At 47.6% G+C, this 15,870-nt stretch overlaps 1 protein-coding gene across 4 annotated transcripts in view; it reads left to right on the forward strand.

Moving 5' to 3' along the window:
* The window catches only part of MED13L (mediator complex subunit 13L), a 428,665-nt gene extending 415,562 nt beyond the window's left edge, over positions 1 to 13,103 (forward strand). For all 4 annotated transcript variants that reach the window (XM_043988426.1, XM_043988440.1, XM_043988433.1 and 1 more), the window contains 5 exons: positions 707 to 883; positions 5,258 to 5,412; positions 8,585 to 8,746; positions 9,803 to 9,915; positions 10,417 to 13,103. In XM_043988426.1, the coding sequence (XP_043844361.1) occupies positions 707 to 883; positions 5,258 to 5,412; positions 8,585 to 8,746; positions 9,803 to 9,915; positions 10,417 to 10,549 (740 nt within the window). In that variant the 3' untranslated portion in view covers positions 10,550 to 13,103. The remainder of the gene's footprint in view (positions 1 to 706; positions 884 to 5,257; positions 5,413 to 8,584; positions 8,747 to 9,802; positions 9,916 to 10,416) is intronic.
* The last annotated feature ends 2,767 nt before the right edge of the window (positions 13,104 to 15,870 follow it).

Consider the following 15,870-nt stretch of genomic DNA (forward strand, 5'->3'; position numbering starts at 1 on the left):
AATATAAAGTCTTCCTCTTGGAAGTGTGGCTAGACAACTGTTGTTCTCACCAAGAGCTGTGGACTTGAATGGACTAACAGTTCATTGAGTGGAATATAGCCCAGGGTCCTTGCTTAAACCATCTGGTTTCTTGAAGTCAGGGGCCTTGCATTTTAGGAAGGACTTTAGTAAAAACTAATGAGCCAGAGGAAGACAACCATGGACATACCATGGACAAACTGTTTGGAAACTGTTTAGCCTTCAGCATAGGAGACTCGGGGAAACTGTGCTCTCTTTGTTTAGTGATTGGAAAGGCCGTGATGTGGGAAAAGGCTGAGACAGCCTGTTCTGTTTCACTCTAGACAGAAGAACTGGCAGCAAAGAACAGACATTTCAAAGAGGCAGAGGGAGGCTTGATGGGGGAGGGGGATGCTAGCCAGGTGAGCTCCCCACAAGAGGGATGGGCTGCCTTCAGGTGAGGGCAGGGGACCTCTGAGGGCACATAGTGTGAGGGAGGTTGTTGTTGAGATGGGGGCCAGACTAGACAATCACATTTGTGTCTAGTCATTGCAGATCGGCTCTTGGCTGGTGTTGTGTCAGTCTTGAATAACTAACATCATCTGAAGTCTGATTTGGAATCATGAAATTTCCCTTCCTGTGTCAGTGACACAGCGGCAGCAGCATGGTGCCTCAGGACACAAAGTGAGGATCACCCTTTGTCTTACAGATGCCGTCACCATGGGCTCCGTTTTTGGTCGCAGCACTGCACTGAACCTCCAGTCATCTCAACTCAACACGCCTCAAGATGCTTCTTGTACACACATCCTGGTGTTCCCAACATCTTCAACCATCCAGGTGGCTCCAGCCAACTACACAAACGAAGATGGCTTTAGCCCCAACAATGGTGAGTGCTGCCACCATCCGCAGTCAGCCTCGGTCACACGTTCTTCATACCAGCTGGGCTGGAGCATCCTCCATGCCTTGGGCAAAGCAGGGAAGCCCAAAGCAAACCCTGCACTGAATGAGGTTTCTAAATAAGTGGTTAGTGAAGTGACAGCTGCTGGGTTTTCCTTTGTCCACCTTCACAGATTTATTAAGCCACTAGAGATGGCTCTGTTCTCAGAGAAGAGTACATAGAGTATGAAAGAGGTGAGAATCCAAGAGGTTTAAAAGACCTTCTCATTTCAGTGCCACCGGCACGAGGTAGGGACCACTCACTGTGTCAGCACTGTGCTAGACTCTGGGGAATCTGAAGACAACCCTCCAAACAGCCTCTGCCCACCAGGAACTTGCATTCCAATGGGGGGGGGGGAGCGGTATCTGTCCTCTGTATACATGCAAAGTACATTCAGAGCAAATGCAAAATGATGAACACCTCTGACATTGGCGATTGGCAAAGGCCTCCCAGAAGAGGGGCTACTGAGGGGGAGGCAGGGGTGCTACAGAGAGCAGGTAAGGAGGGAAAGGGGGTGTGGAGAGGCGGGAAGAAACCACTAAGCAGACCAGTGCAGCCACCAGGGTGAGCAAAGACTCACAGGATTACAGAGTAGAGTGGGCCTCGGGCTGGAGATGGGCAGGGGGCACACAAGACGGCCTCAGAGGGAGCAGCTCACCCACCGCTGACTTCCTTGGAGTTCTTTAAGTGATCAGGGGTCTCTATCTTCCTGTCCCCTAGGCTACTGCATCTCATCTGTAGCAGCAACTAAATAAAACAGGCTGGTCCTTCCTTCAAACACTTCTTGGTAAACAAATTAGCAGTAAGCAATTAATTCTCCATTTAAGGCCTCTTAATGGTTTTTTGGTTTGATTATTATGCATTTGAAAGAAGCTTTTACAAATTATTTTAAAAGTATAAAGTGGTGGTTGAAAAAAAAAAAAAGCAGACCCTTGGGGCAGCTAGGTGGCAGTGGATAAAGCACCGGCCTTGGATTCAGGAGGATCTGAGTTCAAATCTGATCTCAGACACTTGATACTTACCAACTCTGTGTCCCTGGGGCAAATCACTTAACCCTCATTGCCCCACCAAAAAAAAAAAGCAGACCCTTAACCTAGGCCCCCGTTGAGTGTTTGCCTTTAAAAAATCATGGATTCTTAATAAAACCCTTTTTCCTTGATCTATTTGGCATTTTGGAAAAACCTCACAAAAGAGAGGCCACCCCTGTTAATATGCACTTGTGCAGCCATCCTTTCCCAGGTCCAGAATCCCATCTGAAAGCTACAAATATTTAACTTTCATTAACTTGACTCATAGTACTTTACATGCTAATTAGAAGCGTTTCCCTGGAAAAATGGTGTTAAGTGTAACTTGCCTGATTCTCTTCTGTGTTTGACAGTTCAGCTGTTGCCTTCCCCTACCTGTGCCTTTGGAGGCCAAGCAGAAGGGGCTAGTTTGTTCCTTAGGCAAAACAAGGACAAAAAACTTGTAAGAGGAAAAGAAGGTGGCAGCTAGGTAGCATAGTGGTTAAAGCAGCCACCCTGGATTCAGGAGGACCTGAGTTCAAATCTGGCCTCAGACACCTGACACCTACTAGCTGTGTGATCCTGGGCAAGTCACTTAACCCTCATTGCCCTGCAAAAAAAAAAAAAAAAAAAGAGGAAAAGAAGGAGGGGTGGGGTTGCAGGAACTGGGTTTCCAGAGTTTTCTAGCCCCTCCCTTTGCCAGCCACTTAGGCCTCTGTTTCCTAGGCTGTGGATCATTATGTCCTTCAACCTGGATAATGCTTATTCCCTTTTTTTTTCCAGTTTACAACTTAGAGCTACCTAGAAACTCGCTTCTGCCATATATTGACAATTTTTATCTGATTTCTTATGAAGCTAAACTCACCAAACTCTTCAAAAACTAGGATTTCATTATAGGCAGGTCTCAGAAAAGTGGTTTGGTCAGAGACAAGGTCCTAACCCCTGGCCTTGCACCAAGGACCTTGGGCAAATGACTTGACCCCCTGATGCCTCATGTTCTTTTGTATCTGCAGACAGACAGTTATTTCATCAGGGAGCTTTCTGGGGCACTCAACATTTATGTAACTTGCCCGGGGTTAGAGGTGGCATTACAACTTGGGTCTTCCTGCCTCCCATGACTGACCCTCTGTTTTACTAGAAATCAGTCAGTGAACATTTATTAAGCACCTACTGTGTACGTGCCAAGCACTCTCCTAAGCTCCAGAGATAGGAAATGAGGCTAAAGACAGTCCCCGCCTTCAAGGACCTTGCCAACACATTTATGCAGAGCAAGCTATCGAGGGGATAATGGGGAGCAGGTAGAAGGCACTGCAATGAGGGGGAATTTCTAGGGTGATAGAAGCAGAGCCACTTCTTCTGGGGCAGCCACTTCACTTTACAAACAAAAAGACTGAGGCCCAGGTCGGTTCACGTAGGTGACTGGGGCCTGAGCCCTTCCCTTGTCCTATCTCCTGTTGACCGCATGTTGACAACGTGCTGACTGTGTCTGACGCAGGACCAAATTCCAGGGCCACACAGACAAGCAAACAGGCCCCACTCCCTGGCTTTGAGGCATCACATGGTCCTGAGAAAAAACCCAGTGTGAAGGGGGTTTTATATGTGGGGGCAGGGGGGCACATGCTCTGGGGTGACCTGGTCTGGGGGAGGGGGGACAGGTACCGACCATGGTTGGGACGGGGCTGGGAAGTGTGAGAGGTGTGGAGGGGTAGCGTGACTGCATTTTTTTCCACTTCAGAAGGGCTTCAGTGCCCAAGGGTATTCAAGCAAGGCCATAGGATCCCTCTGCCTTCTCCCATTAATGGCAAATACCTGGAGTGATTGGGCAAAGACCATCTCATCCAGCAGATAGCTCAGTCTCCAACCCAGCCATCCTCAGGGCACGGGGCTGGGCAGAGCATGGAGGCAGCGGCCGCCCCCTCCTCCTCCTTGCTGTTCTGAACCCCACCCCCACCCAGCCAACCCCAGGGACTCCCCACCATCTCTAGGGTCAAATAGCAGCGCCTTTCTTTGGCTTTTAAAGCCCCTGGCACCCTGGCCGCCCCCTCCCTTCCCAACCTTATTGTTCAGTATTTCTTTCCTGGTGGCCTGGAGTCAAAAGGAGCTGAGTTCAAATTCAGCCTCAGCCACTTCCTAGTTGTGGGACCCAGGGACAGTCACTTAAACTGCCTGCCTCAGTTTCCTCAAGTGTAAAGTGGGAATGATACCAACACCTACTTCACAGGGTTGTTTTGAGGATCAAATGAGGCAGCACTTAGCACTGTGCATGGCACATTGTGGGGTGCTCTGTCGGTGCTGATTCCCTTCCCTCACCTCTGCTTTTGCACTTGCGGTCCCCTGGGCCCAGAACCATCTATCTCCTCACCTCCGTCTCTTGGAATGCCAGCTCCTGGGAAACCTTGGCTTCCCTCCCCCTTCCCCATCCCCCAGTCTTGGCATCTTCCTTCCCAAACTGCTTTTATTGTGTCCTGTGTCTGTATGTTTCTGTGTCCCTGCCGTCACCCCTGATAAACCAACTGTACGCTCCCTGAGGACAGGGCCTAGCGCAGTGCATTGTGGGTACTTAATACATGGAAGATGGTTGGGCGATTGCCAGGACTTTGTTTTTCCATTGTGACAAATGGCATAAGGCCCCAGCTTGTAGGACCAGAGGTGGAGGAGGGGACAAAAAGGGAAACATTTGGGGTGGGGTTGGGCAGTTTGGCCTGGCCTAGGAACAACAGCAGATTTCCATAGTGGGACCCACATTTGCAGAATCACATTCTTAATTTTCCATAGTGTTTTCAATTAACTTGCATACTTACAGCCCGATCAAATATAGCATGTTGTGATTTAACTCAAGTTGCTGTCTGTATTTGACTGAGTATTCCATAAATACCAAATAATGCGGAGCTTTGGCACTTTAGAGTTTGCATGTTAATGTGTTTCAAAGCTTTATTTGGCAGATTGCTGAGAGCAGCCATTAACCAATTATTATGTAGGTTAATTCCCTCTGATGCAAATCCCTTTGGTGTCTATTTCCAGCATGCTGTTCTGACATGAAAACCTCTTTATTTGGTTAAGAATGGGTTTTAACCAGGGGTCATTCTTCATCTCCCACTCAGACAGTGTTCTGCATTAGCCTGTCAGTGGAGATTAACCACTGACACACAGTGCTCTTCAGCCCTCATCAGTCTTCCCTTCATACACTAAGGCCTGAAAATGGGCACACGAATGTGCTGATGAGCAGCAGACTCTCCCATGGAAACAGGAACTGAACCGTGTTGATTCTCTCCAGAAATGAGATGGCGCCTTTTCATCTTTTTTCTTTGTCCTCTTTCAGATGATATGTTCGATCTTCCATTCCCAGACGATATGGACAATGACATTCGGATTTTAATCACAGGGAACCTCCACTCCTCTCCAAACTCCTCCCCGGTCCCTTCCCCAGGCTCTCCCTCTGGAATGGGGGTGGGCTCGCATTTCCAGCACAGTCGGGTAAGAAGGGTTTAGGCATCACCAGCCCTTTGTCTTGTGTGTGCTGCCATCTTGTTGAATGGGTCTGCTTTGGGTGTGGGAGAAGGAGATGTGGGACCGGGCCTACCTTTGCTCCCTTTTGAAAAGGGGACAATGGAACTTGGAATGAAGATGGTTTTTTGCAAACGATGACACTTTATGTCAGAAAGTTGTTCTCTCTGCAGGTGCTGGAGTTTTATGCAAATACTATTGACTTAACAAAAATGAAGCTTTGGGCACATGCTGTTTACAAGTTATTTTTACCCAGAGTGGCTTTCGAGAAGCTAGTTCCAGCATCATTGCTTATTTAAGATGTAAATTAATTTTGTTAATTCAAGGAGGAATTGTTGATTGTTGCATTCATTTGAAGGCAGTTTGGCAAGGTTCTCTTCTCCACTCAGGACTTTAAAGTGATGCAGAAGGCAGCAGGCTGCTTCCATCTATTTGTGTCTGTCCTGATCCTTCCTGTTACCAACACACAGAAATAGCCAAATGCTGTGTCTGTGAGCAGGCCCAAAGAAGGGCTGGCTCTCCCAAGACCCAGAGTCCAGGCCGTCCTTGATGCACGGCAGGAGGCACTTCCCCTGTAACTGCACCAGGGACGTGGAGGCCAGCAGAGGGGCTCAGTCATAGAATGAATCCCCACCACCATGCGGGGCCTCTGCAGGTCTCCAGGAATGTGGGCCAGGCCTCTCCTTTTGTCTGAAATATTGGAGAAAGGGAGTGATGGGTGTGTGGAGCATCCGAGCTGAAGCTGGACCCCTTGCCGCATTCCTTTGGCTTCACGTCGAGGGCTTTCTTTTCAGTCCGTTGAATCCTGTTCCTCAGCACCAATTTCACTGAAGGACAAAAGGAAAAATGGGTTCTGGCCTCCTCCGCCCCAGCCGGCAGCTCCCCTTGCTTTAGGTCTGGAGGCTCTGGAGGAGGCAGAGAGCCCCAGAGCACAGAGCCTCAGGGTCCGCCTGCCGGTTCAGTATTAGGTGTAGGAACACTTAGACATCTGGGGGAGGTTTGCAATCATCACGTCACAGTCATTGCCTCTGAGGAGGCCAGTGCTCTGATTATCCCTGTTTCACAGATGGGGAAACCATCCTAGGCAGAGGTCCAGTGACTGGCCCAGTTTGAGGCTGGATTTGAACTCTAGGCAGGCGATTTCGGTTTTGTTTTGAAGGCCTCATTCTGCCTTCGGGTTCCTAGTTAGGGTTAGGCAACAAAAAGTGGGAGACACTAATTTCCATAATGGGAAAATCCATCCAAATCTTTCACCAGACTCCAAGGAATGATGTTAATTTATCACAAGAGGTTGCCTGCAGGTCTTTTCGGGGTGAACCTGCCTTAGGAATTCAGTATAACCATTAACAAGGGGGGTGGTCATTGAGGTTTAATTGTAGTTTCTAAAAGCCAGCAATGTGTGAGCCTTCTCTCTTGGGTGGAAGCTTTCTTCCACATGTTACCAACCAGAAGAACTCCTGCTCTACAGAAGGCATTTAGACAGTCTTGTCTTCTGAAACACCTGCAGCCAGGTTAGCCAGGGCTACCCCCAAGGCTGCCCTCTTGAGGAGTTGTTGAATTCTCTTGGATGCCTGGTTAAGAGATTGTAGCAGGAGAAAGCCTTTTATGTGTAGGAAAGTTTCACAGCTTAACTAGCTTGAAGTTAGGCCAGATTAATGTAAGATGTCAGGTTTTCCCCCTAAACTAAGCATTCTTAACCTTTCTGTGTGTGTCCTGGGCCAGACAACCTGTGGACCCCTTCTCAGAGTCATGTTTTTAAAGAGCATAAAATAAAATACGTGCAGTTACAAAGGAAAACAATCAGATTGGAATACACCATGAACGAGTTTGCTGATCTCCAGAAATCGCTCTGTGCCTTTGGATCTGTGGATCTTAGTTTAAGAACCTCCGCCCTAAACCAAAGGCAAGGGGAGAAAGGAAGTGAAGGGCAGAATCTTGCTACCCACGGGGCCCAGCTTCTTCCCAACCCTTCAGTCTTTCCAAGAGAGATGAAAGGCTAAAAGGAGGGGGAGAATAAAAGCCTGCTGTTCATAGGGATGCTGTCAGGGCCAGCCAGTAGGGTGTGAATGCATGGCTTCTTCACCGGGCAGAACCCAGTGAAGTGAAGGGGTCACTTTCGCCAATGTCCGAGCCATGCTAGAAGTGAGGTTAGAGAGGATCTAAGACTGGAGGCGGGTGAGAATGAGTAGCAGCTGCTCCTTGGGACTGGGCCAGTTGGATTAAAAAAAAAACAACCCACAACCCAGGGCTTGTTTTTGGCCTTGCCCTGGCCTCTTGAAGAGTGTCCTCCAAGGAATTATGGGGTATGGGTGTCTTGGTTTTGTACTTAACTATAGCCACAGTCTCACTGTAGCCTTTTCTCCCAACCCCATTTACTTATTTTCAGAGGGAGAGTGTGAACATGTAGCCACTGAAGGTAACACAATCAAAGTGCTCAGAGCATAGCATGAGGCAGATGTTTTCACGTCCCCCGTGTTGGGGAGGCGGCCGTGAGGACCTTATGGGTAATGAAGAACAACAGGTTGTTTGTGTGCCCCAGTCAGCTTGGTAGGTAGTTAATAGGGCTGGTCACCATCTCTTCATTTGTCTTATTTTCGGAGGAAGAATGTATGTAACGTCTTTAATGTGTTAATAACTCATAAGAAGGAACCACAGGAACTAAAGACATTTCCAAAAGAGCACAGAAAGTTAGGGGCAGATTGCACATCTGTCATCAGTGTTGTGAACGAGATGGGCCTCGTGGGGTGGTAGTGAGAGAGCCCGCCTCTAAATGTGGACGCCCCAGACACAAGCCCTTTCTCTGTCCCACTGACTGGCTGACCCCAGGCAAGTGGCTCAGCCTCCCAGGGCCCCAGGCGGTCCTTTGGCTGGGTCGAGGTAGCAAAAGGCAGCGACCAAACTTCACCCCAGACCAAAATACAGACCCCTGGGCCATGAACTGAGGCCCTTGGGGCTGTGGGCTGGTGTCTCAGTCCTCTCTCCAAGGGATCTATCGTAAAGCTTAGCTGCATGAATGGGGAAGTCACATGCCCACTGTTTGCTCTTCTCCGTCATCTTGGATCCTGCCAGAAAGCGAATTCATGGGCTCAGTGCAGGAAGCACGCTGCAGGAAGGCTCAGCTTCTGTGTTTTGTCTCCCTCAGAGCCAGGGCGAGCGCCTTCTTTCCCGAGAAGCCCCCGAGGAGCTGAAGCAGCAGCCCCTGGCTCTGGGCTATTTTGTGTCAACGGCCAAAGCTGAGAACCTACCCCAGTGGTTCTGGTCCTCGTGTCCACAAGCCCAGAACCAGTGCCCTCTCTTCCTGAAGGTGGGTCTGCCCTTGGAATTCAGACGGGGGCTCCCAGGGGCTGGCCACAGCACAGGAAAGGACCTCCGTGGTACTCTCTTCTGGGAGACCCTGCCCCAAGTGTGGGCCGCCTCCGAGAGCCCCCCTAAATGTTTATGTGACCTCCTGAAGCCCCCACTGATGGGGAACCCAGCCTTTGCTGGGCGCAGCTCTCTCCCCACCCACTCCAGAGACTAGATCATTACTGTGGGGGGGAACAGTGTGGAGTTAGCAGAACTGGAATCGGGGGCCGGTCCCTGCTAGGCCAGTGCTTTAGCACCCTCCAAGGCTGCACTCCCCAGAGATACCCCTCTCCTGACGGTCCCTTGGGACACTGGCCTCTGCCGGAGCCACCCATGAACCACTCCCCAGGTGGGGCCAGGCTTGAAGCTTCCTAAGACAGGCCTCTGGGGCCTCTGAGGCTGGCTGGGGGACTTCCCACCTGAGGCCAGGAGTTTTCCCACAGCAGCAGGGTCCCTCTAGGGTTACCGCAGGGTCTCTTACACCTACCACATGCACATCCCTGAAGCTTTTGTCCTCTGCCCCTGCTTCCTTACCTTCCGTGGCCGGTCACTTACTGGTCTTGTCCCTGCCACCTCTGCAGTGTCTCCCATTCACATCTCTCTTTGTTCACCTTAGCCCTCCTCCAGACTGGCACATTGAGGACCATTCCCCCCCCCACCCCTGCCTCTAGTCCTTGGGGCTCCTCGCTTCCCTGCTCCCAGTGCAAGAGCCCCCTCCCCTCCCTTCCTTGCTCAGTAATGGCCAACGGCTCCCCATGTCCTCTGGGATGATTTCCTACAAACTGAAAGTCCTTCCCCAGGTGCGTCCAAGTGACCTTCTGAATTCATGCCCTATCATTCACATCCCAGAAAAGCCAGTCGTTCTGTTTGCCGAGTCTGGCTCCTGCCCAGCGTGCCACCCCTCCTCAGATGACCTCGTGTTTACTTGTTTGTATTAAGCCGTGTGCCATCCACCCAGAGGGCCAGTGAAGGTTCCCCCAGTCACTTTGACCCCGTCTTCTCTGTCATCTTACAGGCCTCCCTGCACCACCACATCTCTGTAGCTCAGATGGACGAACTTCTCCCTGCCAGGAACTCCCAGCGTGTGCCACACCCTCTGGACTCCAAAACCACATCCGACGTCCTAAGGTAATGGATGTGCGTGGGGCCCACCCGGGGCTGCGGCTCCCCCAGACCCTCTTTCAGTTGTGTGGTCGTGCTGAGAATGGAAAGGCAGGGGCAGTGGTCTCTGAAACTGCTCTTTGTGACTAACAAGGAGGGATACTGTGGTATGAGGAGGGGCTTGCTCCAGCCTGATAGAGCGCCAAAGAGCGCTCTTGACATAAGTTTGAAATGAAAATCACAGTAAAAACAAGTTTTTATGTACAAAGAAATTTTTCCTAATTGAAAAGATTGGGTGCATTGTAATTTTCTGCCTCCAATGGGCATTTCTTCACTGACATAACAGGTAGATTCCTTCCACCATCCCCTCCAAGAATCCTTTCTGCCTATCCCCAGAAATCAGCTGTTTCCTAATGTCAGCCAGTTGTTACATGGCAGGGATACTGGCGTGTTAGGTTAAGACTTCTCCTACCCCCAGTTACTGTGGGCCCTGGGCGGGCCCCTCACCTGTGTGCACTTCCTCCGCAGGTTCGTTCTGGAGCAGTACAACGCGCTGTCCTGGCTCACGTGCAATCCCGCCACCCAGGATCGCACCTCCTGCCTTCCTGTCCACTTTGTGGTGCTCACTCAGTTGTACAATGCTGTCATGAACATCCTTTAATTTGAAAAGCACTTGTTCCTTTCTGGCTCGGACCTCCCTCTTTTTCCTCAAAACCTCAAAGAAATGAACTGCACTCTGCAAATGGCCCATAATCCTTTCTCCAGACCAACCTCCATGAGCCTGTGGTGGGCTTCACTTTCCCAAGAGGCACATGTCAATTGTGCCGTGTTCAGCTGTGTCTGAGGGATGCGGCGATGCTTCTCCCAAGGACCTGGGACCTCTCGGACACAGGGACAGTCAGCCAGTGTTGATGTCACGGGGATGTCCCAGTCCTACTGGTCGGTCAACAGGAAGTTTTGTGTTTTGTATGTGTCTTTTTTTTTTTTTTAAGGAGGAAAACATGGAGAAATGTGGTGTCCTTTTCCTAGGGCATTGACCCTGTTTTAAGTCTGTGTTTAAAAATAAGGGCAAGTTTGCTCTTTGGATCTAAGGAAGATCTCTGAGGATTGGTGTGGGTGGCTCTGGAAGATGGGGCTTTATGAAACAAGGACCAGCTCACATATATTATTTAAACAAAAACCAAAATGACAAAAAACAGAGTTTCTGCCGCCTTAACAATAGGTGGAGTGCTTTGGTTGATTTCCTGGTCTGTGTAGATGGGAATGGTCTGGCACAGGTTAACTCTGTCTATTTATTTAAACTCAGATTGTTGTCTTTGTTTTGGTTTTTAAATTAGTGAGGGCCGCGTACTGTAGATGGAACCTAATCTGCAGCCCGATAGGATGATTTGTCTACACACCTGTTTGTCCTCTGACCCAAAATTCAGAAGAGGGGTAAAAATCAATCCAGGGAGACTGTCTGAAAAGAAATGCATTCAGACCCGTGAAGCGGGTTTGACCGAGGAGCAGACTGGGTTAGAATGCCATTCACCCTATTTCTTGTCAGAGTGGCCAGGGTGGGCCGCCAGGTAACAGTCAGGTGACACAGATTCTGTGCTGTGGTGGTGAGTGTGCCCGGGGACCATCTCCAGACTGGGGGGGATCCGGGTGCTTTCTCCAAGCAGCCACACTCAGAAGGACCTCCCGTGAGACTGGGAGCCCAGCCTGTGCGTGTCACAGAGAGCGCTTGCTCTCCAAATCATGTATGAATATGGCAGATGGTTTCCCAGCCTTAGGAATAGTATTTCAAAGAAATAATAAGACTTGTCATTAAATTAGTACTTGAAGTGGAGCCACTGTGGTGGAGCTTTGTTTAGTCAAATAATTGCCTTTTGGAAATGTTGATAATGGCTGTCAAGGAAGCATTTTATGACGCCTTCATTCCATGCTCTCCGAGGGAGCATAGGGGGCTTGGATTGTGGCTGCTGTGGGCATTTGTCACTGAGGGGCAGGGGCACGCAATGTCAGGGCACTTGGATCGTCAGGCAGGGAGATCTAGGGGTCTGTGGAAAGAATCATGCAAATTTTAAAAGTTCTTCCAAAATACTTTCATGTTCTGATTAACAAAAAAAAGTGTAATAATTACTATGATTTTTTTAAAAGTATTTTTCTTGAAATAATCTAATGTTTAAAAGCAAATTATATTGAAGAAAATGTCTGTTGTGTGGTGGGAATGTGAAAGCAGAGAAGTAACCATGTAAATGGATAATTTTGTTCTCTGAACCACCCATGGGGCGGTGGGGGAGGGGGGAGGGGGCATCTCTGCAATGTATAGGTTAAAAAAATCTGATATATCAAACCATTTGTATCTAATGTGTACAGTGTAAAATTGACTTTAAAAATATCGCAGTGCTATTTTTTCTTAATCAGAAAGGAAAATTCTCAAGGCCTTTTGAAGCGCATAAAAAATATGAAGATTGTAAACTTGTATAAAAATTTAACTTGGTGAGAAGACAAATTGTAAAGTAGACATTTGTAATCTTTTACCACTTTGGGGTTGTTTTTTCCCAGAATTCATCTGAATTTTTTTTTAACGGGCTGTTTTTATGCAGGGGCTTTTTTTCCCTAGAAACCCAGTTCTAAGCAAAAAGGAAAAAAAAACCCACAAAAAAATTATTAAAAAAAAAGGCAGCGAAGGGTAGTTTTCATCTGGTGTCGTTTTTATTTAAGTTTTTTAAGTTAAGAAAAGCTGGTGACATATTTATACGTTTTTGTGCAAAATAAATGAATGGCAATAGATTTTAAAAAATCTTATTATGTACTTCTGTGTGAAAGTCTGTATAATATTTCCCTTAAATATGCATTATTTTACTTGTGAGTTTTTTACTGAATTAATCTGAAATGTACAAGCCCTGGATTTGCTACAGAGTGAAGAAGTTATTTTATTTTTTTTTTTCATTTCTAATTTTGGAGATCATGCAGAAATCAGAACTCTTACTGTGGTTTGAGCTGAGGGGCGAGGGTGGGGGGGGATTGTCCCGCATGCGTCTATGTATATTTCAGAACCTTTTTTAAATGTAAAAGCTGTACATTTCTGGGAAGTTCTGAATTTTTGTCTTTTTTTTTCCTTCAAGCATTTTGCAGTGAGCTTCTTTTATATATAGCAGACAATTTGAAAGATACAAAAATATGGGAAGTTCATTTAAAAAAAAAACTACAGTATATCGCTGGTACAATACACTAAGAAGACTTTGATAAAAAGAAACAATAATAAAAGGCCTCCATTTTAAATGTCATTCATATATACCTTGTGGATGAGAGCTATATACTTTTACACACTTTTTTAGATGAATAAATTATTGAATTACTGAAACTTTGAGTGCATCTTTCTTCTCTAATTTCCCCAGGGCAAGTCCCAGAGAGGTTTAGGAAAAAGCCTGGGCTTGGTCCCTGTGCCCTGAAACACAAAGCAAGGGGTCAGCTTGCACACTTCAGTCTTCCCAAGCCCACTGGGCAGCCTGTGCAGAGCCCTCTGGCCAGGGGGGCTTCTCTTATCATCCCAAGAGGCTCAGAGACCTGGAGCTGGAGGGAACCTCTGAACACAGCATGCCCAGTGCCTCATTCTACGGAGAGGATGTTGGAGCTCAGGGAGGTTGGATAACCTGATTAGGGTCAGACAGAAAGCATCAGAGGTCAGATTCATCACCAGATTCTCTCACACCAGGGCCAGAAACTTTCTGCTTATCCCTAGCAATTCTTAGATGTTAAAGTTATGATTCTGATTTTCAGAGGATTGGGAGAAAGGAGATGGGTCTAGTGTCAACCCATGACACCACCTCAGCCAGGAAATTTAACCTATAGAGAGGGGAATGGGGAGGGAATGAAACTCAATGATTCCTGAGGGAGAGGTCACAATCCTGGGGGGTAGGGAATGTGGCATTTTAAAATCCGAGAACAACGCTGGACCTTTGTTATGGGCGTAAGCAATTTCAGGGACCTATTTTTTCTTACTCTCTCCCTTTCTCAAAAATAACACTATCTCCCTTCTAATCCCCAAACCTTAATAGCTTTCTCTTCCTTAGGAGCCAATTTTTTTTTTCCATTGGGATCGTTCGGATCTCTTGGCTGAGTAAAGCAAACTCCGGAACTCCCTCACAACTAAAAACAGTGACATCACGATCACCCTACCCCACCCCCAACTTTTTTTTTTTTTGGTGAGGTAATTGGGGTTAAGTGACTTGCCCAAGGTCACACAGCTAGTAAGTGTCAAGTGTATGAAGCTAGATTTGAACTCAGGTCTTCCTGAATCAAGGGCCGGTTCTTTATCTACTGCGCCACCAGCTGCCCCCCATCCCCAACTTTTTATAAAGCAAAACAGTTCTGCATTTGCTGCTTAGGACACATGCTTTGTAGGGAGTCTCCACCAACTTAGGGAGCAGCCCTCCATTCCTTCACAGTCAATCTTCACAAGTTGTGGTGGCTGAAAAAGAAATCCTCTCCTGGTATCTTTCCACAGGTGGAGTGGCCAAGACTCAGATGACACCCATAATATTATTTCCAAGTCTGAATGCAAATATTCCAGCTTCCTAGCACCTGATAGAGTCTGTTCCCCAGCTGGCATGGCTTTCAAGAGCCCCAAGGCCATTTCTACACCATAAGGAGTCTCAGGGAGGCTGACTGAGGACAGTTTCCTACCTGTGGACTCAGATGCAGTAATGACAGCTGCTATTGATGGGAGAGCTTGAGGAGAGAGTTAACCGTGCTGGGATCATCAGACTAGCCTCCCCTTGAGGCCCAAAGAGAAAGGCTCTGACTCATATCTTCTGTGTTGTCCTCAGAGTCAGCATGTCCACTGCTGCTCCCTCCCAATCACCTGGATTCATGTTGTGTGACTGGAAAGTGGCCATTAATTAGGACAGACAGACAACTCTCCACTACCGCTTATTTACATCAGGCTTGTGCTAATGTTGATCAGAAGAGTCAGAGGAGGGCTGAGGACTGGCTGATCTTTGCCCAAATTGTGGATCAGCCAGGATTTTTTTTTATCTTATCTGTTTTCCTAGTCTAGGTGTGACCTTGGACAAATCTAGTCACATGGCTTTTTTAGCTGTAAAAAAAGAGTGGATTAGGGGCAGCTAGGTGGCATAGAGCACCAGCTCTGGAGTCAGGAGTACCTGAGTTCAAATCCGGCCTCAGACACTTAACACTTACTAGCTGTGTGACCCTGGGCAAGTCACTGTTAAGGGCTAAAATTCTAGCTAAACTGTCTAAAATATCTAATGAGTGGTCGCCAATAAATTATAAGCTTTAGCAAGAGTTAAACTTTTAAGCATTTATTAAGGAGAATAAGAATTTGGTAAAGAGAGAGAAAAAGGCCTAGATTCCTATCTATTAAAGGGAGAGCACATTTCTAGCTCCGCTCTCCACCAGAGTCCAAAGGAAAAAGCCCCAGACTGAGCGCCAGTCTCTTCCTTCCCCCTCCCACTAGTCCGCGTCACTTCCTGATGCCAAAGAAAATACTCCTGGTCTTGCCCTCAAAGACCTTCGCTTCATGGGCAGAACTCTTCTACAGTAAGTATCCAGCAGGTGGCGTTATTCCAATCATTACAGTCCCCCCTGTTGTTCCTCAAGAAACAAAATGTTTCCTTGACGGAACAGTAAAAAGAATATAATAACTATTGCTAACTAATAATATGTGAACAACAATATAGAAAAGGAAGAGAGGAAAGTTTTGTCCAGAGGGGCGATTTTTTTTGTCCTCATGAACCGACGCTTTGACATTAGTCTTGCAAAGGGAGGGCCTCTGCAGAGAATACATGTTACAGATGGTGTATATTATAACAGAAAGAGAAAAAAAACCAACAAAAAGAACAAATCAAAACTGTTCATTTAAAGTCTCTGAAAGTCTTTTCTCAGATGTCCTCTAGGTGTAGTCGTGGAATGGAAGTCTTTTCAGGGGTTGATGTGTGGATGCTGGTAATCAGCCAGGAAATTTCCTACAAA

Source organism: Dromiciops gliroides, chromosome 1 (genome assembly GCF_019393635.1).
Source record: "Dromiciops gliroides isolate mDroGli1 chromosome 1, mDroGli1.pri, whole genome shotgun sequence".
NCBI classification, from domain to species: Eukaryota; Metazoa; Chordata; class Mammalia; order Microbiotheria; family Microbiotheriidae; genus Dromiciops; species Dromiciops gliroides.